This window comes from Zophobas morio, unplaced genomic scaffold, assembly GCF_036711695.1.
Source record: "Zophobas morio isolate AGI-343-1 ecotype UQ-CSIRO unplaced genomic scaffold, CSIRO_AGI_Zmor_V1 ptg000012l, whole genome shotgun sequence".
Taxonomy (NCBI): Eukaryota; Metazoa; Arthropoda; class Insecta; order Coleoptera; family Tenebrionidae; genus Zophobas; species Zophobas morio.
This window is the reverse complement of record NW_026972117.1, coordinates 16,611,755-16,638,366: the sequence shown is the minus strand read 5'-3', so window position 1 is coordinate 16,638,366 and position 26,612 is coordinate 16,611,755. Positions and strand designations below refer to the sequence as shown.

Here is a 26,612-nt window from a genome sequence, read left to right as displayed (position 1 = left end):
ACGGAAGAATTAGTTTTGTATGACACGTCAGTTAGACGACAGGTCCGTCAGAAACGCCAACTATTGAAATTAATTCGAAGTGGCGATTCCCATACAAAATTTTTAGAATTTTTTTATTTTTTAACTGTTATTATTATAAAAAAAATTTCAAATCGGTCAAGCCGTTTTTGAGTCTTAGCGAGACTAACAGGAACAGCAATTGATTTTTGTTTTATAGATGATTAAAAAATGGGGGTTGGTGGTAGAAAGGTGAAAATTTACGGTTATGTGTATTTTTTGATGCCAAATCTTAAAAAAATAAAAATAAAAAATTTTGTCCAAAAAATAGACAAACATTTTTTAGGGTGGGCCACCCTTATCACTTAGGGGTTTAAAAAATAGTTTACAACCTATTGTCGGACCTACTTAATATAAATAAAAAATTTCATACAAATCGGTCAACCCATTTCGGAGAAGTTCGATTACAAACACTGTGACGCGAGAATTTTATACATAATGCATTATTATTTTAGAACAAGTTTCATTACCATAAAAAAGGTTATACTGACTCGACCTTAAAAGATAGACATATGCTGTCGCGGACTTTTCTTTAGAACTTTTAGAGGGGAACAATTTCGTCATACATGATTTTTACGTAACTTTAACCGTTTAAGCAGCGTAAGCAACGGAAGCTGTCAAAGGAGGAATAATTTTCCCGTTTTTCCGAATTTTTCATTGCTACTGCGCTCCTAATGATCGTAGCGTGATGTTATATAGCCTATACGTAGATAGGATACATGAACTATCCAACACAAAAAGATTTTTTGAATTTGAACCAGTAGTTTCTGAGATTAGTGTGTTCAAATAAACAAAAGCTTCAGCTTTATTATATAAGTATAGATATAGATTAGTAAGAATGCAGGTATTATTTGGTACTTGGAACTTATTTCAGTCAGTAGTGTCATTATTCAATACTCATATTCATATAGCGTCATAGTTTTCAAGCAGGACAGTCCTGTTAAAATAATTTTTAAAACTTATTTGTCAATATTCAGATATTTGTGCAAATCAATTTTTGTATAAATTTAAATTCGGAGAGTTCTGTGGAAATTTTAGTATCAAGTAGATATATGTTCAATGTGTGGATGTTGAACATTCAGAAGATGAATTTTGAAATTTTGAAACTTTAAAAATTAAAGACGTCCTCAATTTAAAAATCAAGCCATTACAAAGGAAACAATCCATTTTTAATACTTTTTGCATTATCATTTACTCGAAAATTTTCATTTAACAAATATGAGCACTATTCGCTTAAGCAAGTTTTTTAGTTTTTAGATTTTTCAACTTTTGAATATTTCATTTGATAATTTCTTTCACAATTTGCAGAAGCATGGCAGTCACTACCAGCAGATTACCATCGAAATCTGTGCCTCTCCATACCAAGACTATACGGTTAAATGGATCTATGACAGAATATAAATTTTGACTTTTAAAATCATTTTAGTTTAAAAGTATACACTTGTTAAACTGAAAAGGCATGGATGAGATCAATAATTATTAGTTTTGAAGTTATGAGCAACAAAAAAAAATATGCTTATTTGATTAAACTCGCAAATGGGTGCAAGAATTTTGTTAGTCATTGTGGCAATATCAAAAATAAAACACATTTATCTAAAAACTTGAATAAAGACAATAAAAAAAGAAACAGCAAAATGGTACTTCATTGTTTTTACTTAACACTCAGGGCCGGATTTAACTATTCTAATGCCCTAGATACCAAAGACTGGTGGTGCCCACAACCCTCCCCAGGAATAAGGGAGTATTTGCATAACACCTTTACACTTTATTAATTTTTTATTGAACAAAAATCTACCTTCATTTACAAGTTATACTTGTAAATATATGGTCTAAAACATTTATTATCATATTAAATGATTCCAAGATTGCTGAAGTTGTACAACATGAGCCTCTCAAAGGGTGCCCGAAAGTGTCTTCAAAATGCTGTCATTTTGAATAGCAGATTTCGTAAGATTCTACCCGTCTGTCGAAGCCGAAAAAAAAATTATACACTGTATAATAGAAAAAAAATTAACAGCAATTTGACATTTTTTTTTAAATTGTGGCAATGTCAAAGGGCTTTTTAAATTTATTAATAATTTACGAATTTTAATTTTATTTTAAACATAAAAAAATTCTTCAATAAAAAATGAAATGACGTTCATTTTTATGAAAATTACAAGAACTGAAAACTTACCTTTTCTAAATATGACTGACAACAATAACATTTACAGTAAAAAGGTGCTAAAGTAAAAATCAAATTGTAATGCTACTGCACAAATTGCAAAGCGTCGAAAGCTACTAAATCTGCTACTGTACGATGCTGAAACATATTGTTTCTTAAATGACCTTTTTAGAAAATCTCCTATTTAAATTCTCAGGAATTTCGGAAACTAATTTATGGTCTTGCACACGGTTTGTACGCAAACCCACCTTTATTAGCATAAGGGTACGGGTTCTATAAGGTTCAGAATTCCGTACGGATTGCTCGCAAACTGGCCGCCTCTGCACATGTGATTTCTTGTGTCAGCAGCGGTGACCTACCACAAAGAATTACTCGAACAATTAAAAATTTGTCAATGAGTACTAAGATAATAATAAAATGTTGCAATTTTTTATTTTAAATATACATTTCCAAAGGTTTTGGGGCCCCTCCAGCTTTGATGCCCTAGGCCAGTGCCTAGTGTGCCTTATTATAAATCCAAAGCTGTTAGCACTCCTGAGAGCCTTCAAATCAGAAGTAAGATTAGGTGTTTGTAAAGCCACATTTACACTTTAATGTCAATCTAATGTTAAGAAATTTTTTCTCCGAAATAGTACTAGCCCCACCCACCCGCTCTCTTTTTTCTTAGTACTTCCTAAGCTACGACTGATTTTGGCCAATGATATGTATACCCTCTAAGAAAATAAAGAGCTAGGTATAATTTTTGATGTCTCCAATTTTTCGAACTGCATTTCTTCAATTTTTCTCTTTTTTTGTTAGTATTTGCTAAGATAAAACAGATTTTGGCAAATAACATATGCTCTAAGAAAAGAGAGGGCGGGTGGGCGGGCCTAGTACTTGCTAAGATAAAACTGATTTTTGCAAATGACATATCTTCTACGAAAATAGAGGGCGGGTGGGCGGGGTTAGTACTTCCTAAAATATGACTGATTTTGGCAAATGATATGTATACCCTCTAAGAAAATAAAGGGCGGGTGGGCGGGGCTAATATTTGCTAAGGTAAGACTGCACAATAATAAGAATAGTCACTGGAATGAAGAGGAGGTCAATGGGGTGGGCTACTGTTTGTTCACAAAAACTCTTAAGAAAAAAGCTAAACTCAGCTCCGCCCACCTTTTTCGATATTTCACTGACTTTTATTTACTGTACAGTGGGAATTGAATTGTATTTTGACAAGCGGTAGAACCTTAGATTTAAAACAAAGTCAAAAGTGCCCATCCACCCGTCCATCCTCTATTTTCTGAGAGGCTATATCATTTGCCAAAATCACTCTTATCTTTATAAATATTAGCCCCACCCACCCGCCCTTTATTTTCTTGGGGTATGTCATTTGCCAAAATCAGTCTTATCTTTACAAATACAATTTCAGTTTTTGAATATTACAACTTATGAAAATTTCGATTTTTTCGACCTCAACAGTATAATTAAATAATTAAAAATTAATAGACAGTTATACATAGATGTGTATTTTTCATCTAGCGTAAACTACAATTGAAAATGTCAAATTTATTCCGATAATTATTATAAATTCTGCACATAGTTGTAATGAGCGGAAACATATGTACATTTGTTCTAGAAATTTCAGTATAAAAACAAAGGATTTCTAATGTTTGACCGGGGAACTAGAAAGTACAATTTTTCAACTAAAGCATTAGAGTCTGCAAGACCATTCACCAATTTAAAAACAAAACAGCGAAACAAAGTTTCTCTCCTCTTTTCCAAGCTTGGAATTGAAAACCAAGAAGAGTATATATAAAATGTATATGTAAATATATATCTCATCATAATGATCAATGAAGGAAAATGGAAACATGGTTCAAGATGAAGCCACCAATTTTATACTCGTATATGCTATTGATATGCTTTAGAGAATATGTCAATCATTTAGGAATATTCAGGGCCAACCCTTTTACATTTCATACGTGTTCTAATTTATAAAGATCAGCTTGAAGGAGAAGGTGGTCAGAAAACGTTGTTATTTCTCTAAAGATTTTTAGATCATCAGCATATAGAAAACACTCATAATAATACTAATGTCATTAATAAACAAAATAAATAACAAGGGTCCAAGAATGGACTCTTGGGGTACACCAGAAATAACATGTACCTCAGTTAACTGAAAACAGCCAATAATAACAAACTGTGTCCAGCCAATTAAATAAAAACTAAAAAGTTTAATTAGGCGATCTGACAGACCAAAATTATCCAACTTGGCCATTAATTTAGGGTGGTAACAACACTGTGACCTATAAAAATTTTGACCAGAAGAAAATCTATTACAAGTAAATCACTAAAATTTATGTTATTTAAATTATATCGATACGAGGCAAAATTTTATTAAACCGCCACCACGTTGACAATCAACATCTGAATACTTTCCCTCCTATAGATTGTGTAATAGGTTTAAAATTATTTCAATAAAACACTAAAATGGCACCATTAACAGAAACTGAACGAATAGAAAACTTCATGACGGTAGGCTATGCGGACAGACGTCAAAGCAATCCTGAAGTTGCAGCACTATTTAATGAAACTCATCGGAATTGAGAAGAAGTCTCTAGGTCGTTTCAAAAACATTGCGCAGATTTAACGAAGCTGATCATGTTAGAAATCGTCAAGAAGACCAAAAAATGTTACAAATGACGAGAACTCTCCATCTGGTTTCAACAAGATGGAGCACCACCTCACTTCGGATGTCAAGTACGACATTACTTGAACTACACTTTTCCTGGAAGGTAGATAGGACAAAGGGGAGGAGTTGAGTGGCCAGCTAGGTCACCCGTTTTAACCCCACTTGACTTTCTCTGTGGGGTTATGTAAAAAATCGTGTTTATGTTAATAGACCACAAAATATTGAAGAAGTCCAAGAAAGAATATTAACTGTGAATGCTGATATTTCTTCTAATATTCTAATAGATTCATTTGAAAATCCAGTCTTATGAATACAATCAGAAATTGTCTGATACTTAACATGAATATTCCATGATTTTGTTATGGCATCCATATAATCCTTGAATATTTTTTTAATGAGGATATCTAAATCTTTTAAGAATTATGATCTAATCAAGCTTTCTTCTATGCCCTCGTTTTAAGTAAACTGGAATACGCATGTTTGATTTGGTATCCTTTGTATTTAAAACACAACATGATATTAGACAAAATTTAAAAAAAGTTCCTAAAATTTCTTTCATTCAAATGTGATGGAACATATCTAGAACGAGGGACATATCCTTCTTCAACGTCATCGTCTTCACTTCCATATTGAGGAGATATACATTGTCCAAACTTTGTAGTGAAACGTGTGAATAACAAAACTGATTGTGGAAGTCTACACGTCAATATAGGATTCAATGTACCTCGATTATCGTCGATAATATCCCAAGAGCTCGCACCAACGTATTTCGTCGCGCACCAGTTACTACAACGAGTGCAAATAAAGTCATACCACACATATTCACCATTACAAGTTAATCCGTAACAAAGTAATAACATTGTCTGAGTGAATTACTGTATTATTTTATTTTTATTGCTGTCCTGTAAGTAGGAATTTGTTTCTGTTGGACAATAAAGTAAAGTATTATTATTATAATTAAAAATCCTACGCCACTAGTTAAATTGTAAATTTTCAACTGACCGTCATTTTGGGTGGAAAAAACCTCAGTTTATCACATTTTTTTAGCTTTTATTTTATATCTTGCGGATAATCTGGGACAGAACTTTTCTTCCTGCAGCGCAAAACTCTTCATCCAGGTCAAAAGCTCCTTAAAAAATTTGTGACGTCATCCTTGTTAAAATTTTGATTCTGAAGTGTTATTTTTTTATATATAGCCATTCGGTATGTGTAATTGAAAATGTTTCACACTTCTGATTAGTTGCATTAAATGGTGCTCAACTGTGACAAAAATGTGGGCAATAAAGATCTTTGAGAATCAATACCCCCACGGCTACATTATTCGTTTTCAATCAATCGATTTATACACCTTTGTATTAATGCTTCCTTGTAAGAAAGCGTTAACTTGATCAATTGTACGATGCTTTAATAATCTCTTATCTCAAATTGTATACCTGACTGAACAATTACCTTTTATTTGAAATAAAGTCACGGTAATCCTGGACCAACATGGGCGTAACATATCACACGTTAAGCAACAAAAGTATAAAATGTGGTAATAAAACTGAAAATTTTGTATTTCATCTGTAGCTTTGAGTACACTGGTTCAAACTGATAACAAAATGAAATCTGCTGCTGTCATTGTGATAACGCTTTACTGTGTGTTTGGTACGAATTTTTTCGTTTCGGGTGATTTAATGAGGAGTCAACCTAGCCCCTTACGAGGTAGGTAAATATTTTTATAAATAAAACTTGAATGTCAAAACTGAAAGGAAAATTAAAATCGTTATACACGATTTGTAATGGTGATATTCTACCTACTTTAACGAAATCTTTAGTTACAATAAAAGTAATGCCATGATTTATCCTCTTGTAGCACCTGGAGCCTGCTACGAAGACCACATTGGACACGTACCACCAGGAAAATGGACAATTCCTGGAAGATGTGTCCAAGTTACCTGTACACCATCCGGGGATATGACCTTTGCCGGGTTATACACATATCTTATTTTAAACACATTAAACACAAGTTATAGTGCTACTACAGTGTGAAACTTTAAAAATAACTTATCTTATTAACAGCACATCTGCAAAAACATATATGTGGTGGCCACAAATCAGACTCTTTCTTTTTTGATCTAAAATCAGAAAACGTATTAATTATACTAAGTAACTTGAGCCCAAAAAAGTTCATTAGTCATGAAAATAACATACACTCATCAGTAAAACCCACAATTGAGCGTATCTTACACTGCACGCCTTATCACTTTTACAAAAAAAGCACCACCAAAAGCTCTTTATTATAATACTAATAATATTATTTTTCATATTTCAGATGTCCACAAACATTTGCAGATCCGCACTGTTTCATAACCGGAGTTGATCTTTCAAAACCCTATCCAGCTTGTTGTCCACGACCTGCATGTTAAAACAAGTGGACTAAATTGCAAGAATGTTTTGACAAAAATTTAAAATGTCTACTTTTAAATAAAAGTTACTACTTCCTAAGATTTTCTCTCTGTGTATACAACCGTTTTATCCAAGCGCACTCTTTCTGCCTCTAAAATCCGAATCATGTTAATGTTACGCCTTTTCTTAAATATTATCCATTTGAAATTTTGTACGTTTTCTGAAGCTGCCTCATTATTACTATTATTTGGCCGGCATTCAGGCAAGTATTCTATCATTACCTTGATAAAATGAAACTATGTTCTTAGAATTGAGCATGCAGGCTACATTTGCCAGGCATCATATGATAGTTGTCTACACTACTTTGATCTAGTCTGCTTTGTGCTAATCAAATTTTAAAACACAGAAGTGTTTATGAAAAATGTTAATTACGATTTCTCATTTGAGTCACTTCACTGACATTTTTTGGTATATTTAGTTTTTTATCTTTTGCTACAGTTATGATTGTTGTCTTGTCATTTTATTTCATCATTTTTTTTTTAATAGTTCGTTATATGAATACAATTAATTAATGAATAGTTAGGTAATGGCATTGTAGAGGAGTACACTACAAACCTGGGTAAAACTCAACAATTTATTTCACAGTAAGACCAAACTACACCACTAAGTGTACAGTGATTATGTACAGAATAATTCCGACTCGACTGGAATGGTTTTGACTAGACTCTACTTCTCTCATTGACCGGGCTCCACTGGTCGTTTCTGAAGGTGGTTCCTGTTAAAAAAGCCGGCGCTCCTTTCTAGATATTTCGCGACCAAGGTTCTTCTCGCCGTCAGTGATAATGAGTCATCAGTCATCAGCGTTCATACTAGAAAACCCATAAGCCTCGTACTGGGGCGGCGCATGGGTTTATTTCGTAACAATGTGTAAGTAAAAACAGGAACGTTCATATCAAATCCAGGAAAAAACAAAATCGTACTCGTCTTTATAGCGCAGATTCTGACTACGGAAAGCATACTGACATTGAAATGGATGTACTGCATATATCAGAAAATGAATTCGAAACAGAAAATCCAAATTTTTATATAGTTTCAAACAAGTAAATATTTCATAAATTGAAGAGAGAATCCGTGATCAGAATACGAACCCCTAATGGTACGAAGAAAGAAGAAACTCGGGCGGCTAAGGTAACAGAACTTCAAAAATTTACAAGTTGATTTTGTTAGGTCCAATTTCCATGATTTTTATTAAATTTTTTAAAGTATCCAAATATCCTGGTCCAGAAATAAAAATCCGTTTTGGGGTGTCGAAAACCTCAGAAATTTGAATAAGATTTTTGGCTCTTTTTCGGTTGTTTATTGTTCCATGTCAAATGGACCACTTTTGAACTTTCGAGTTAGCTGAAATTATTAAATTTTTTTCAAGAGGACGTTTCTGGAAAATTTTTCAATTTTTTTTTACCCAACCAAAAAAAGTTATGAATTTAAAAAAAATGGCTCTTTTTCAGAAAACTGTAGCATTTTCAAAAATTGAGTTATCGGGACGTTTTTTCAAATTTTTTGTCTTTAAATGTATTTTTAAAAAAAATTGTAAAAAAAATTTTCATGTGAGGTTCTATGAGATTTTTCAATTTTTGAGAAAAACCGTCAATATTTCCGACATAATTATCACATGAAGGATTACATTGCGCTTTAGTCTTACGGTGTATATACTTTTTTGCCCTCTCGGGACTATAGATACTAAATTTTAAATTGGAAGAAAATATTCGAAATTACCAATCATCAATCGCGATAGTAAGCCTTGTCGGGTAACCAAGGCTTACTATCAAAAATTCAAAATAAGACGAGCTATTTTGAATTTTTCGATGTGTTTATATTACCACTTTATGTTAAAAAGTGTTTGATTGTCATGGAAACACTTTTTATCCCTAGGGCCAAAAAGAGCCACTTCAGTCCCGATTTACAGGAACTAAATACCAATTTTAGTCCCGGGAGGGCTATGTATAATAAACATAGTTTTTACAATAAAAAAATTAAAAATCGAGATTTTTTTTATTGAAAGAAAAAAATAGAACGCAAATTCGGCCCACTCCCGCTTTCACGGGGATATGTCCAGAAAAAATCAAAGTTTTTTTTTATAAAAAAAAAAGTCCGACTTCGAGAAATTGACGGTTTTTCTCAAAAAATTGATAAACCTCAGGACCTCACATCAAAAATTGTTTTCAATTTTTTTTTCTGAAAAGTACATTTAAAGACAAAAATTTTGAAAAAAAGTCTCTAAGTCAATTTTTGAACAAGTTACGTTACAGTTTTCTGAAAAAAAAAAAACATTTTTTCGAAAAATTCATAACTTTTTTTGGTTGGGTAAAAATATAAAAATTTCAGCAAAATCGAAAGAGGTGGGGTTCAAAAGTGGTCGATTTGGCATGGAATTACCCTATACTTATTACATTCAAGAATCAGTAATATCGTATCTACTGTTATTGACTATTGCTACTTGGCCTTGAAATAAAGGAACCTACAGTATATAAACAAGAGAAAGCTAAAAAATCAAGAGAATAACACACATTTAAACAAAATACACGTCATTATGATTATAAGTTAAAATAAATGTGTCCTAATTGATTTAATTCGATTATAATCATATATGCCACACAGTAAAAGTGCCATGGCGAAAATTTTCATTTTAACTGGTTTCTAGAGACCAAATAGATATACAGAGTGAGTCACTAAGCACGTGTTCCTTGATATCTCATTAATTATTTATTACAAAGATAAAAAAAGTCAAAGACCAAAATTCTATGGTTGGATAAAATTATTTTTAACTATACAGAGTATTCTCTTTTTAATGCGTAATACACAACCTAGTTGTTTTAAATGAAACACTTTATATTTCTTTATCTTTACATATTTTGATTGACCTCTTCTTAGATTTAACAACCTTAGTTTATTTTTGAAATTACGATGCAAAATTGTCACGTTATTCCAATTTTCTTGAAATTCTTTGGCAGTGTTGTACTTACTGTTCTTTATTCTATTTTTTGTTCTCTTTTTTTTTGTTGAGTATTTCCTACATTTAAAGTTGATAGTTACTGCGATGTTTTATTTTTTTAAGAGACACATCGACATATTAGATGAATGAGGACACAAATAGGGTAAGATATAGTAATAAAATACAGGATGGTTTTTGCAGGAAATATGGATTTTGCGATTATGGGACGGAACCTAATTGCAAAATCGATATTTCCTTATACAGGGGGCGCAGACCGTAACGTAACCGATATATTTTTTACAATGTACAAACGAGTAAGTACATATTTATATTACTTTTTGAATTTGGTGCATGAGGGCGCTTACTATAGACTGTGGGGGGGGGGGGGGGGGGCAGTGGAAGTTAGCTACGCCACTGAAAAGAAGTATTATAGATATTAAAACAAAAAGGCAAAATATGGAGCCTGCCCACCCACCCCATCTCAATTGTGATGATTTTTTTAATTCTTAGAAACTTAAAACACGCTTAAAATGGTAAATTTTTGTAAGGAAATATGAACTTTGCATTTAGGCTCCGCCTCTAGGTCTGCCAACGAATGAAAACTTCACTACTATTTACATCAGGGCAGATATGGATGGGGCCTAATCGTTGGCTTTAATTTTTTCTTAATATACATAACTAGTATTCTTTGAATAACACGATACTCAAACAAATGTCTTACATGGTAATTTCTTGTAGAGAAATAAGAAGAATTTTGCATTTAAATTCCGCTTCTTCGGCTCTCGACGATTAAAAAAAAATCATCACACTTGAGATAGGGTGGGTGGGCGGGGCTTATATTTTGCCTTTAATTTCTTAATATACATAGCCGTCTTTTCATAACAAGAAACTTAAAACATGTTTAAAATGGTTGTAGATAAATATGGATCTTTCAATTAAGCCCCGCCCCTCGATCTGACAACGAATGAAAAATTTATCAGAATTGAGAATTGAGATCGGGGCGGGTATGGGTGGGGCCTAATCTTTGGCTTTATTTTATTTTATTATTTTTTTTTTAATACAAAGTATTCTTTGAACAACACGATACTTTAAAACATGTTTTTAATTTCTCGTAGAGAAATAAAGATTTTGCAGTAGAGCTCCATCCCCTTGGCTCACAACGAATAAAAAAAGTCATCACAATTGAAATTTTTAACCAGAAAAAGAATAGCAATAATTTTTCACATTTATTTTTAAAATATTAGAAAAAAATATGGTGTTATAGAAATAATAAAATAATAATATTGTAATAAAAACTAAATTTTAAATTAAAAGATTAAATAAGTTGGAGACATGTTAACTTCACTTAATTACTAAAACACGAAAAATAAGCTTATTATTAAATAATTTCCACGGAAAGCTTATTCTAGATTACAAGTATCTTATCAGCAGCAGCACGTTGATATCCCAATATAATTACAAAGATGAGAAAAGTACATAACCCTATAAATTATGATTTGCGAAAATACTTTGTTTTTCGCGATAACAGCCAAAAACAACTAATTATTACCTAACAGAACTATGAACACAACTGTGAAAGCACTGCTCAATATGCAACATTGACATCGATGAATAATGCATTTAGGTCTATGCCGCTCAATAAATTTCTCGTTAATTAAAGCCAATTAACACCCAGAAATGTACCACACAAACGAAAAATCGACTAATCTCACTCAAACGCATCAAAAATCACACCAGATCTAAATTTAAAAGTCTCGTAAATTTTAATAGCCAATTCACAAAAACATTAAGTAATATTTTATCAATAGCACAATAAACTGGAGGGTTTCCATATCGAACGCCATATGGTCGACATAAACTACATCGTTAATCAAACACTTCGCACATCGAAAATATCATTGTTCTCATATCGAAACGCTAATTAGTGATAAATAAACAGCTCTAATCTGTTACTCACCAGCGGGCTGGTGCGACTCCGGTCCTGCTCTGGCGACGACGTTTCGGCCTTTTCCGGCTTCTCATCAGGGCAAATGGTTATCTTTTCGGGAACTTCAACGGACGGCAACACTGTTATTATAGGCGTTGAAGAACTGATACGTGACGCTGGCTCTTCTGTGTCAATTCGCCATGTTCTGGCCATTTGAAGGAGATGCATTAAGTTTGGCATTGCGGTGGAGCCCCACCTGGGGCACGCCTAGGTGTCCTGTAAAGGATTCGCAAAAATTGGCAAGAGGACACGACCATTAAAAAATCAAGAAAAAATACTCAGGAAAATTAGAAAAAGAGTTTAATTTAGTGTTTAAATCGGGTTCTACTTCAATTCATTAACCTAGAAGACTGAAAATTACCGTGTTAACCAATAAATCTAGATTGCTTCCACATTCACACAAGTGTTTTATTTTTCATTGGCTTTTTGCTTTCCGAGTAATTTCTAATGAAATCAACTCGTGGAATACAAAATGCAGGTTTCTAATTCGATCTGTTTCCTTATGGCGATGTTATTAAAGTAAAAGCCAACGAACTGATTAGTATGAATTTTAAATTGAGTTCAAATTTGTTATCAAAATGTTTTAACCTAAATTGTCTGTTCATCTCGTCCAAAAATTGATGACGTCATATTTATTTGGCTGTAAATTAAAAATGAAATTGTAAAAATAGACAGGTTATTGTTGTCATTTGAATAATTTTCTGACTTTATCCCGTAAGCTAGCTGAAATTTATTCACACGTAAGCATTTCATAAACGATTTGCATTTATTTGGAGATTATCACGAAAGCCGCCGACAGGAAGTAATTACGCTACATTTTGCCTTTGCATGTTAACTAATATGATTTGACAATGTCAAGTTCATGAGAATGCATGTGTCAGGTTCATGTGGCACTTCGTTAATTGAATGAAAAAATAATACGTTGCATGATGTTGTAGTGAAAAGGATGATGGAAGAGGGAATCGATACTGCTCAGTTAATGAGTTCTCTATTTATTTAGTCATAATCTAAAATTGCGGCGAGTTAATTGAATTAGTTTCACATGTATTTTTAACGCAGATAAGTGATGAAAGAATGTAAGGTTTCGTGAAAAAAAAGTTTAATGAAAATTTGTTAGGTGGGGACCGTGATAATTGGTTCTAATAATACGTTTAAATTTTAACACGAAATAATTTTGAGTCGACTCCCATACAGTTCTAGGTATAGAAGAGCGTAACTGACAGGAGATGTAATTAACTGTAATAAACTTGTTTGCGTTCATATCATAAACACAAACACAACAAGCCTATAAAATATCTATAAAAAAGCAGTACAGGAAGAAAGTTTGCATAAATGTAAATGATTTAGTAATTATTTGTAATTTTTTCAAGAACTGGAGGAATTAATGAAATAAAATTTATATTATTTATTAAGTATACCTAGGTCGTTCGGAAATTCTTCCCGGAATTCACCCCAAGTCGCCTGAATCGAGTACTCCCACACAGCGTTTACCTTCAAAAATACGACCCAGTCATAAACGTTTTCTGTTTCAGAGCGAATGTCAAAAATAAAGTTTTGAAAAGAAATTTCTTTCATTTTAAAGTTGAAAATCAGATTAGATGTTGAGAAGACATACGGATGAAATTCCAAGGATGACTCGATTACAAATTCTATTGCTTACCCGATGCTTGTTTTTATTACAACACAACGTAGCCACGTGCATCTCCTCTTTGTAATCTAAAAATCAATCGCTAGTTTTTGCTATAACAGAGATAGTAGAAGGTGGGACAGGACCGTGTGCACTAAATACTGTAAGTTAAATGTACTAGGAACAGCACATTTTACACATAATTCAGCTAGCTAATGCTTAAGATAACGTCATCACAATTTTAGTAGAGATAAACAGATCAGTTGTGCGATCGCAGAGCATATTAGACTTTTTTTTTCGAAAATCTAGACGCCCACGATAAATAATGTGTAGAAGCATATTACTTTGTAAAATTTTGAGATGACGTCATCAGATTGTTGGAGAGGATAAACAAAAAAAATTTGATTAACGTTTACTTATCGCCAACAGATATTAATCATCACCATGTATATTTTTACAAAAATTCTAGAACCTTTTAGTACAAAATAATTACAAAAATTGTTTGTTACCTAGAAATTTCTTAATATTAGTTAATTTAACTATGAAATAAACTTTCCATTTTATATCGCTTCCTTTTTTGTTCCAAAACGATTATTTAATCACAAGTTGCAAACGAACGAGATAGGAAAAAGCTAAAGCTCTGAAGTTTATGTGAAAAGTTCGCTAATTCAGAACTACGATCCCAAATAATCATAAAAGTTTTAGAAATTGGGAGCTTGAAAAGGCGTAATAAGTCAGGGTTTATTGGCCTCTTCACACTTTAAACTAAGTTATGCGTCGTCGGTATTTACGTGTGTATTAAATTATTCAAGTTAAACCGGAAAACTGCGTAAAAAATAGCCTGCGAACTTGAATGTATGGAGTTTGAATTCAAACTGAAAATTTTATTTTAGCAACACGCCCACCTTGTCTAGGTCTCAGGCGAGTCTAAAAAGAGATTATAACAAGTCTAGTGCATGTGTTGAATCACGATATGCGGGGGTGCTCCATCTTGCTCACCGTGGAATTCGTCAGAGGCATTTTTCAGAAATTCATTAATCTATGCTTAATTTAAGATCGTCAGTCAGTTAAAACGGTTACTTTAATTAATGTTCAGTATGTAGAAATATGCCCTTGCTTCTTAAGGTGTAATATACACTGTATAAAAAAACTAGTACGTACCTGATTGTTCTTTTTAAATTTTGTTAGGTTTTACTCATAATTAATTACTTTGTTATAGGTACGTATACATTTATTATTGTGGTATCCTGATTTGAAAAATTAAATTTCTCACCAAGAAAAAAATTGGTCGAAGGGTATTTCGACAGAACTTGCCTCGTCCCTGAAATATAATAAAACATATTCAGTCTTTTCGAAAAAAAAAAAAAATTATTTTGCGAATTTATTATTATTTTTTTTTATAGAACCCCTAGAAGTTAATATGAAAATATGTATACATATATTGCTAAAGTAAATGTAAAGAAGCATACTACGCCTATGTTTCAAATGGGTTTTTCCTTCACAAAATTTTGTGATGCTGTCCTCAACATTTTTCAAGGACACGCATATCAATTGGAATAGGTGCAGTGTGATCCTAATAATGACAGTATTCTGTTCTCCAATTTTCGAGAAAATGGAGTGAGCCGTTCCTGATTTAATCAATAAAATAACTTTACTCAATCAGTAATTTTTTTTTAATCACCCTGTGTAAGCAATTCTAAAAAATATTAATACCATTCATCATATTTTGCACATTTTCGATATATTTTTTTTTTAATAAACAAATATATTTTGATTCTAAATGTATCATGCTTACGATAACTTTAAAATGTTGGCAATATGTCAAAGCATTTGGTTTTGCAGTCTCAAAATTACATCAAAAAGTGTTATACAATTTAGATTTTTGTTTTCAAAAATATGGATGTCTCGGGACTCTCAGGTAAAAACTGAACACGGATTCATAAAGTACACGCATATGTTATTTTACATAATTTAAAACCCATCTACTACAATTTTGAGGTGACGTCATCACATTATTGATGGGAATGATTAAACAAAGTTGGGTTATCGTTTTACCATCAACACTACGTGATATTCATAATACATATTATATCAATAGTTGTTTTTTCGTGCTCTAAAGGTCATGACAACGAAGAAATATGAAAGTAGGCAGTCGTCCGATGGGCCTGATTACAATACTTCCTTAGCTTACGCTCGTGAAGTAAAAACAACGCTGCCAAGCTGCGTTTAAAAAATTGGACAAACTGAAATATATTTAAAGCAAACAACCAACGGAAAACAATGTAATATTAGCACTGTACATGCTTAACTTCGATTGTTTATGTTTATACATCGAAAGAATGTCACGTAGAAATTTGTTTAATTTGAATGGGTTGCCTCCTCAAAACAGAGGACTAAAATTACTAACTAGGCCACAATGGAACATTGATCATAATTAAATCAAGACGTGAGTGTTCTCCCATTTCCTAGAAATGGTTCTTAATTTAATCAGTAAAAAATTGGTCGAAGGCTGTAAGAATAATCCGATAAATCCAGTTCTTTAAAAAAAAATACAGTATTTGATTTTACGATTTTTATTATGTGATAACCGCTGTAAAGTAAAAACCAGCGGCTTAAGTAACACCCCCGCAGCCTCTAGGCTGTACGGACAATGTAGAATATATTTAAAGCACATAACTAACGTGATAAAATATCCTTCAGCACTAGGTAATAGCAATCTGAAGTCTGAAGCTCAAGTGTTCTTAATTGTACCAATAAAAAATTGTAATCACGTCATCAACATGGATAATACTAGTCATAGCACGGAAGAAAAGTAGTAGCGTATTTTCGAAGCAAGAAAAAGAATTGGTCGACGGTTATTTCGACAGAACTTCCCTGGCTCCAGAAAGGTAAACAACACCCTCTCAATCCCTGCACCTCGAGGGTGCAAATTCCAAGAGGGCACGATCTGAACAAATGTGGACATTATGAAATATATTTAAAGCCGATAATCAGTGGGAAACAATGTATTACATTTAGCGAAAAAACTGAAAGCGGATTCGTACACTAGTATATTTTTGTATAATTTTTAAATCATTTTAAAATATCGTTCCATTGACATAACGTCATCAAATTATTGGCGGGGATGATAAGCAAAATTTTAGTTAGCATCTACATGATATTTCTAATATACATACAAAATTTGACAACAATCGGTCCAGCAATGTTGAAGATCACGTGTCTAACAAAAATGGATACAGACAAACAGACAGACCGGCGGAAACAGGAGACTACCTTTTTCGTACTGTATGTGTCATGAAACGTCGGGAAAACATAAAAGTGGCATTTCGTCCGATGGACTCGATTACTATATAGTTGTCCAAGTCTGACTTCGTTTTTATGGCACTGCAATATCAATTACCCCAAGCATTACGAACTCTATTGAAAATATAAATAGCCGTGCCATAAGTCATCTTAAGGGTTTATGGGCGCGTGTCGTGCAGGACCGCCTCTGCTTTCATTCAATGAAGGTAAGGGTGGTGGACAAAAATCTCGTAATGAGTAATAATAACAAAGACAAACATATACATAAGACATGTAGCTACCAGGATAGTTAAAAAAACTGCTTAAATGATTGGTTCCCGAATAATAATAAGGTGAGGTACATAACAACATTCTGGGAGAAAGTACGGCCCTGTGTAGTGTAAAGAGTTGGTCTCTTGATGGTTTATGACCGCTGGATTATTTGCTGCAGAAGCCTATTGTGGAAGACTTAACTCCTTCACAACAGGATGCAGTCGTAAAAACGAACCAGCACTTGGAACACTATACTTCTATGCTCGGAAAGTTAAAATTAAAAAACTGTAGTAACACAGGCAATCACCTATGCGTTTAGGGAAATTGCTAAAAAAAGGTGGGTAGTTCCAAAGGGTTTGTGAGCCACTTCTTGTTTTGATGTGTTAAAATTGGCACGTCTAATTTAGTTTGTAATTTCACAAAAGGCAATTGTTCAAACAAAAATGAATCGCATTCAAAGCCAGTGTTTCTCTAACGAGTGTAATTACTGTGAGACCACTTAATTAGCGATTTTCTATTCCGAAATATTGTAAAACTTTAGTGAATTCATCACCACGCATTATTTTTATTTTATTATTTGTATATTCACAATTTATGATAAGATTTTTAACTGTTCATGGTTCTAATACAATTTACCTAGAAAAATGGAAGTGTTCCCGTAGAACACGTGTCACGAAATTCAATTATTTAGGTCCAATTTACTATTTAGCAACAATATATCTAGAATTCTGGATATTTTTATTTGTGTTTTTAAATTATCTACCCTTCATAACTTCGCACCCGAGATTTGTAATGATTCATTCATCGCATTTAAACTAATCTTAAACTTGACCCTTCAGCAGTTAAATTAATTTCATCTCGAAAACGGGAGTGTTTGAATATTTTCTTACAGTTTCACTAATTTCTTAAAGCTTGAATTTGAACATTTATTCCCAAATTATTGTGTTGATTATGACTGTATTTAATATGTGCCTTTTGTGTTTATTTCCTATGTGCTTTGTTTTATATGATATGAAGATTCGTGAGTCATTGTCGTTGTTCATGTGAATCTTTATTTGCAAAACTGGATTTCCGTCGCCAGTGAATCAGGACGTCTAGTTGGCTACTCCTTTTTTTACTCGACGGTTCATATTAAATTTGCCGCCACATCATAAAACAGGGGGGGGGGCAATAGGTGCAGATTAAAGAGGTACTGTATTTACAAAATGAAATGCGATTTCAAAATTTTGAAATTGGTCAAATAAAGTACCTCGGTCGTGTGTCAGGGGGGGGGGGGGCAATAGGTGCAATTTCAAATTTTTTTTGCCCCCCCCCCCTGACACACGACCGAGGTTTTGCCCCCCCCCCCCCCTGACACACGACCGAGGTACTTTATTTGACCAATTTCAAAATTTTGAAATCGCATTTCATTTTGTAAATACAGTACAACCTCTTTAATCCGAACTCACGATTATCTGAACGTCCAGTAATCCGAACAGAGGCTATTTGAAGTGGATGCCTCTTTAATCCGAACTGAACTTGAAAACATGCATCTATGTACTTCTAAAAATGACCCAAGATCTTTCTGCATTATGTTGTATGGAATATTTGAAATTTTTAAAAATTACTATATTTCAATGCACTGAATTAATTAACTAACTCTGGAAAAAAGGATGAAGTCGGAGAAATGAGACCCGAAATCTACAAGACAAAGTATTTGGGTAAATTTCGAAAATCGTCGAAAATGGGTCGAAATTTGCATGAGAAAAATTTCATTTTGGAAAAAGTTTCCTAAAAATTCTTAAGAAATTCAGGGATATATATCCCGACGTGCTGATTCCAAAAATATACCATGTTTATGGTAACGGAGCAATATTATCGGAAAATTCGCTATGAAATTGGAATTTTTCAAAATTTTTAAAAATTGCGATGTTTCAACTGGACGATTCTGGAAAAATGGTTTAAGTTATCGAAGTAATGAAGCCAGAAGTGACTTCTGAGGCCTAAAATCTACAAGAAAATATATTTAGTTAAATTTCGAAAATCGTCGAGCATGGGTCGAAATTTGCATAATGGAGGTAATACGAATACATAATGGAAAATTTAATTTTTGAAAAATTCATCTAAAAATTCTGAAAAAATTCAAGGTATAGATCCCGTGGTGATGATTCCAACAAGATAGCGTCACGGAATAACATTTTTTTAGAATGTATCTATTATCCATTGTTGCTTAAGAATTCTTTAATTTTATTTAATAAAATTTAGGTTTATTTCTTGAAGTTTGTTTTCAGTTGTGTATGAAGTTGTTATTCATTTCCCTTTCAGATTTTTGGGAAAATCCCTGATCCCAACAAACCGTTAATCCGAACGCACCGTTTTCCCAATTAATTAGGATTATCGAGGTTCTACTGTACACTATACGTGTAATGAAAAAAACCAAATGTTATGTGAAAAAGAATATACTAGCTAAAATTTTATCAATTTTTTTGTTTAAAACGAATTTCTGGAAGATAGGTACAATCGCACAAAAATTGCCCCCCCCCCCTCCTAAACGAAATCCTGTATCCGCTCCTGACAAAAGCACAAGCAATAACAGCGGAAAATAAGTATAACACAAATTTTTTGAAAAATAATGTATGTATCATACCATTAGCTTAATAAAATCTTAAATTTTAAATACTCATCAAAGGAATTATATTAAATCTTGACCAGGATCGTTTAAATAATCTTCCAATACATTTTTTAACCGAAACCACGAATTTTATTAATAATTTTTTATCAGACACGTTTATTAAATAATTTGGAATTTTCTTGTAAAATTTTCATAATTTTAACATTTTATAACAAATTCCTGCAGTGCGTGTGCAATAATCATGAATAGCCTTTAAGTATAATATGAAGGATTGTTTATGAATGTAAACATTTGAAGATAAATAAACACGTTGAGGTGGGTATGTTAAGCTGCTTAAAATACTCCTGACAATCACTTCGGTATGTTAAGTTTGCTACAACTCTAATTCCCGTCTTTGTAATGTAATAATCGACGAGAAAAAACAGTGTACATAAAAAAAATAAATTTTAAAATTTGTCACAACAGTAATTTTCTGAAAATTTTAGAAAAAGTGGTTAAATGAGATACTGGACGGTAGTTATCTGAATTCCTAAGTGGTCCTATAATTTTGGTTGCACAACATTGCACAGCTTTGTTATCCAATTCTAACCTCACAATGATACCGACATTATCTGATAGATAATATACTAATGGATGTACAACAATATTAAATGTGATATTAGAAAAAATCTTATTTGTATGAATCACATTTCTGAAAGCGAAATCAACCATTAGGATTAAAGTGTAAAATAAAGTTGCTTCCACTTACATTTTTTTTTTTTTTTTGTAATCTGTTGCAATAATTTTGTCATAGATGCAAAAAGAAATTAAATTAATGGATAATGGTCCGATGGTCTAAATTAAATTTTGATAAGTATCATTCTATCAGACCCATATACAGGGATGAGCAAAAAATAACGGATAAACTCGATAATATTGTAAAATCACGTCATCTTTGAAAATACTAATAAATAATAAACTATGAGTAGGACTAAAATAAATGTTCAAAGTGTTCTTCGTTTACAATTTGGCAGTGATGTAATCAATCAACAAAATGTCTCAATGAATTATGTATAATTTTACAATAGTAGGTGTTTTTTGTATAGATTACAATAGAATGGGTAAACTGGGACACGTGGTATATATGTCAAATATCAGTTTTTCTTAGTGTTGTTAAATAGCCAGCCATTTCCAGAAAAGGCCTTAATAGCTGGATATTTAATCGGATATTTTCCAGCTATCTATTCAACACTAGTTTTTCTATAGTCGAAAATATAGAAGAGGGTCATTTGATAAAATTTCTAGAAAATCCAACCATTTTTAACGTACTTACGTTTTCCGAAAATTGAATGAGTCACGTGCTTAGACAATAAAACTGGATCACTGTGCATTGTAACAACCAATGACAGAGCTTGAATTCGAACATCTGTTATTTATTTCATCCTTCAATAATTTATTCCCAAAAAGAGATAATGGAATATGTGTACCTACGTCATATGAACAGCTAAAAAAGCTCTCCCTCATTACTTTTAAAAAAACCACACCAGTAATTCATACTCTCTCAAACAGTATTTGAAATAGTATTCAACAGGTTACAACACTGCTATAACTTATCATCAAGAACTAATCAAAAATAGTTTTTATTTCATAACAAGGAAAAGATAAATATAAAAGTAACCAAATAACTTTGAGTATTTTCAAAGCTGATGATAAATAGGTACGCACTTAACCGAAAACTGAACAACCTCCATTAGAAGTCAAATAAACCCATAACTCCATATTTTCATCTCACACTGTCAATATTTATACAATCAAAAATAATATCACCATCTCCATCACTTCAATAAATATCCTAGGAGCCAAAATAAATCCCTCTTTAGGAATTGAAGTTCCAAAAATATTATTCGACGTCATTAATTATTTTTCAAAGACCTATAAAACTCCCACTTTCTAATTACCAAACTAAATTTCTCTCATTAATTCGCGAATTGAAACAAAATAATCCAAGTCTGCGTAATTTTACACTCGTCCTTAATTAATATTAAATTACAGAGTCAAATAATTAATGAAACTGATTAAACGGGTTTAAACTATCAAACTTACTCAAAAAACTATCCAGTCCCTATGAAACACTACTCCGCACAAACTTTCACAAAAAATTCACTCGCGTGCGGCGTCGGCTCATCCCCGTGAAAAAGTGACGCTTGTAAATCAACATAGCCGTGACCAGAGCAATCTTGATAATGCGATCTGACGCGCATCGGACATATGAATTACCAAGAAATTGCCCAGACAAGATTGGATGTGGAAGTGTTTTTCTTTGGGAAAAGGGAGACGCGAGAAGGGATGCTAGAGTGTTTGTTTCTGGTTTTCAGGTGTAGGGTGAAGGTACCTACTGCTTCGCAGTTTCAAAATTGCGAAAAGTTAATAGAGTTCTGTACTGAGTACTACTAAATAGAAACTAAAAGATAAAAATATGTAGTCTCCTAGAAAAGGACCCATAATATGAACAGTACTAACAGTATTGAATGTACATAAATGGAATTTAATTGTTAAATAACTCAGTAAATATTATAAATAATTCCACTCTTAGTTTTGATTTAAATACTCAATGCTACTATTGTAAAATATGATTGCAATATTATTTCGTAGAAATTCAAGGGGACTTGTAGGTCTGTTAACCCTACGTTATTTTTCCGTGCTGTTTACGTTACGCTCATGTGGACACGAAAATTCTAATTAGCTATCAACTGTAGTGATAAGCGTGAATAATTGTAGTTCTTTTTATCGTCAGTGACGATTTCTATAATTTTGGTAATCAATTTATTAGAACATTCCTGTGGACTCCATACCATGGACCGTTCGAACATTAAAACGCATGCAATAAATTTAATAGCAGTGTTAAAGATGGATAATTTATTACTGTTAGTACTCACATTACGATTTTAAAACAACTTAAAAGATCGAATGAAATATGATGCAATTGTATCCCTTTATAGCTCGGAGAGAAAACTGAAACCTCCATTGAGTTTTGTTCGATCCCCTGCTGAAGTGCTGTCTTTAATTAACAAAATGTCAATAACGCTGCACGTTTATTTTACTGAAAATGAGTGCTATCAAATTAGAATTTAGCTAATCACACGCGATTTATGTTGTTAGTTGTACTTAGTTTTAATTGCATACAGGGAAATAATATTTTATTTATCTTCTTCATATTATATAGTTTCCTCTCTTATAATATATGTGTCCTCTATCGTTAAAATGATTTGAATTTAGTAACTTTTTTTTAAGTGTTTAAGCTTAAAATACTGAAAACTTATGTATCACGTGTATTTTAAGCACTGTTGTAACATACACAAAACAAGGCAAAGATTGTAAATTTCAAAAATACTCCATACTTTCAACTCAATTCAATGTCAGCCGTAAATTTTACATAGATGTTTCTTTTAAAGTGACAGTTGGGTAATAACTAGTTCTTTGATATTTGATATATTGACTTTTCCAACCATTTTAAAAGTTTCTTATTCACTGCATTTCAGACTCACAACAAAGTTAGCTAAAATAAAAAATTATTGATGCAGTTGCATTAGATAACACAGAACTGGTCAAAAGTTCCGATAAAATAATATACCTCTATACTTGTGGTTTATAAACCTGCCTTGATTTTTTACCTAGGCGTCCCGATTTTCCCCAAAAAAAATCCAAATTGTATTCGGTTGGTACATTAAGTAGACGTGTGCTAAAAATGTCGAATTACTAACATGAAGGTCGCTGGTTTGAATGATTCATGGGTCACATTTTTGTATATTAAATCAAGAACACATCACCACATTTTCTCAAAAATTTAAAAATACAGTAATGTTGTGCCCACCTATATTTACTAATAATAAAAAATTAGAATTATAATAGTAATATTCAGAACGATTTGCTCCATTGTAGCTTAATTCATAATTTTAGTCGCCTCGTTTTAAGCATGTACTGATAATAATACATTTTTTCCGTTGCTTATCTGCTTTAAATATATTTCATTTTGGAATTATTAAAGAAAAATTGAATTGAGAAATACCAATATCAAACTTTTTTACTTGAAAAATTAGTTTAAAAATAATAATTAAACATAATAATGGACTAATAGTGGACACAACTCTAAAAAAACTTAATTTTGTTTAATTCGATTAGAACACATATGTCAAACATTTCGTGTACCCTAAATTAACATTAATTCTGTAATCAACAAGTCTTGATTTTGTGTTTATTACCTATTGTTTTCACTTTTTTGACGTTTCATGATCTCCAGAATACAAAAAAATAGGTCTCCGGTTTCTGTCATTTATCGTCTGTGTCGATTTTTAATAGACAGATAATAAACGAAACTACTGGACCCATTTTTATCAAATTTTATAATTTATATGTATGTTAGAAATATCGTGTAACCAACAATGTGGTGTCCCCTCAAAATTTTGCTTGGTAAATGTTATTTAAATTTTATAAAATAATATACTTGTGCTTTATGAATCCACCTTGAGGCTTTCCAGGAAAAAATCGAAATTGTATAACAACCCTTTTTGCTAATACCATATGAACGAAACAAAATCCATTAGTGGGCCATGAAATTTATTTTTAAATATTGATATTTTTTTTATTCAATTTTTATTCCAAACAAAACTTAATACAGATACCGGGTGAGCATTAATGATTCAAGCAAATTGTATGTTGGCAATTCTGAATTCTATACAACAATGGTAGTGTGTTAATTCACAGTTGTCACTTTTGACATTAGCGCTCCTCACAAACATAACAGGAGATGGAGCTCCTGTTATGCGATAAATTTCAGTTTGACAATCACGTACGCCATCATGAAATTTGTTGCCAACCTGACCAAAAAAATCACAAACAGTACTAGTCACTCGGTATATTTTTAATGCGGTTTTTCTTAAACATTCGAAAAGTGAAAAATACACGGAATGATGAATACACAGGGTGCTCAAAAATGGTGCACCAACTATATGACTCGTTGCTCAGGACAATTTATCGAGCGGAGAAAAAATTATTTAAAAAATCCTTTTGTCCAAATGTAGAGGCTATAGCCCTTCAAAGTTTTTGTTTTTTCGAAATTTCACCATATTTTAATTCACTTCTTGGGTATCTAAAATCGATTGGACTTTCGTTATTCCAAATAACTTTGGAGCCATCTTGTCTTTCTCTATAGATTTCTTCATTTTATAACATTACAAAACCTAAAAATCTCTATCTAAATCGATATTTTGTTTTTGTAAGTGAAGGTCAAATTGACGTAAAAAATGGTTTTTTTTTTCGAACTTGGACTTGTAAATTTAAATATATTTCGTTGAGTTAGTGGACTATTTTTTTAACACCCTGTATAAATTAAGTTAGGGTCATTCCCGGCTAAACTGAAAAATACAGTATAACCTCTATAATCCGAACATCCAGTAATCCAGAATCCAGAAATTTGCTAGTACTTGCCAAATAACCTACCCCCTAAGAAAATAATAGGCTGGTGGATCAGGCTAGTATTTGTCAAAATAAGACTCATTTTGGCAAATGACCTACTCTTCTAAGAAAAGGTACTAGCCCCGCCCACCCACCCTTTATTTTCTTAGAAGAGTGGGTCATCTGCCAAAATCAGTCTTATCTTAACAAGTACTAGGCCCGCCCACCCACCCTTATTTTCTTAGAGGATATGTCATTTGCAAAAATTAGTCTCCTACCTGCCAAGATAAGACTGATTTTGACTTGAAAAATCAAAAGATTGTAATTAAAAACTGATAAATTGTCAAACAACTCATCAAATGAAATATACAAAAGTTGAAAAATCTAAAAACTGAAAAAAATGAAAACTGGAATTTCGAATTCGATTTTATAAGATTTGTTTTTTTTTCAATTTTTCGATATTTCAGTTTTTGATTTTCCGATTAAACAGTTTTACAATTTTCCGATTTCTCATTTATCCTATTTTTCAATTTTTCATTTTTTGATTTTTGAGTTTTTTTATTTTTACCTACCCTTATTTTCTCAGAGGATATATCATTTACCAAAATTAGTCTCATCTTAACAAGTACTAGCTCCGCCCACCCACCCTTTATTTTCTTAGAAGAGTGGGTCATCTGCCAAAATCAGTCTTATCTTGACAAGTACTAGCCCCGCCCACCCACCCTTATTTTCTTAGAAGAGTGGGTCATCTGCCAAAATCAGTCTTATCTTGACAAGTACTAGCCCCGCCCACCCACCCTTATTTTCTCAGAGGATAAGTCATTTGCCAAAATCAGTCTCATCTTGACAAGTACTAGCCCCGCCCACCCACCCTTTATTTTCTTAGAAGAGTGGGTCATCTGCCAAAATCAGTCTTATTTTGACAAGTACTAGCCCCGCCCACCCACCCTTATTTTCTTAGAAGAGTGGGTCATCTGCCAAAATCAGTCTTATCTTGACAACTGCTAGCCCCGCCCACCCACCCTTATTTTCTTAGAGGATATGTCATTTGCAAAAATCAGTCTTATACTTGCCAAGATATGATTGATTTTGGCAGATGACCTACTCTTCTAAAAAAATAAAGGGTGGAT

At 32.5% G+C, this 26,612-nt stretch overlaps 2 protein-coding genes across 6 annotated transcripts in view; one reads left to right on the top strand and one right to left on the bottom strand.

Annotated features, from left to right (window-relative positions):
- The window catches only part of LOC135127912 (transient receptor potential cation channel subfamily A member 1), a 97,613-nt gene extending 75,310 nt beyond the window's left edge, over positions 1 to 22,303 (bottom strand). For 4 of the 5 annotated variants that reach the window (XM_064054599.1, XM_064054600.1, XM_064054601.1 and 1 more), the window contains exons 1-2: positions 22,135 to 22,303; positions 12,230 to 12,475 (exon numbers count right to left, since the gene is read on the bottom strand). In XM_064054599.1, coding sequence (XP_063910669.1) covers positions 12,230 to 12,439 — 210 coding nt within the window. In that variant the 5' untranslated portion in view covers positions 12,440 to 12,475; positions 22,135 to 22,303. The remainder of the gene's footprint in view (positions 1 to 12,229; positions 12,476 to 22,134) is intronic. The other variant, XM_064054604.1, reaches the window with a different exon arrangement.
- Positions 4,883 to 7,300, top strand: LOC135127751 (uncharacterized). The gene is made up of 4 exons (XM_064054342.1): positions 4,883 to 4,960; positions 6,462 to 6,596; positions 6,748 to 6,862; positions 7,207 to 7,300. Exons 1-4 carry the CDS (start codon positions 4,891 to 4,893, stop codon positions 7,298 to 7,300), a joined length of 414 nt encoding a protein of 137 aa, XP_063910412.1. The 5' UTR covers positions 4,883 to 4,890.
- Positions 22,304 to 26,612: the final 4,309 nt, after the last annotated feature.

What these genes read in the sequence shown, in the direction of transcription:
- LOC135127751 (XM_064054342.1), top strand. Translation starts at nt 4,891, where the DNA reads ATGTTACAAATGACGAGAACTCTCCATCTGGTTTCAACAAGATGGAGC. An exon ending in CACCTCACTTCGGATGTCAA is followed by an intron (nt 4,961 to 6,461) that starts GTACGACATTAC and finishes TTTCATCTGTAG; the next exon opens with CTTTGAGTACACTGGTTCAA. An exon ending in TCAACCTAGCCCCTTACGAG is followed by an intron (nt 6,597 to 6,747) that starts GTAGGTAAATAT and finishes ATCCTCTTGTAG; the next exon opens with CACCTGGAGCCTGCTACGAA.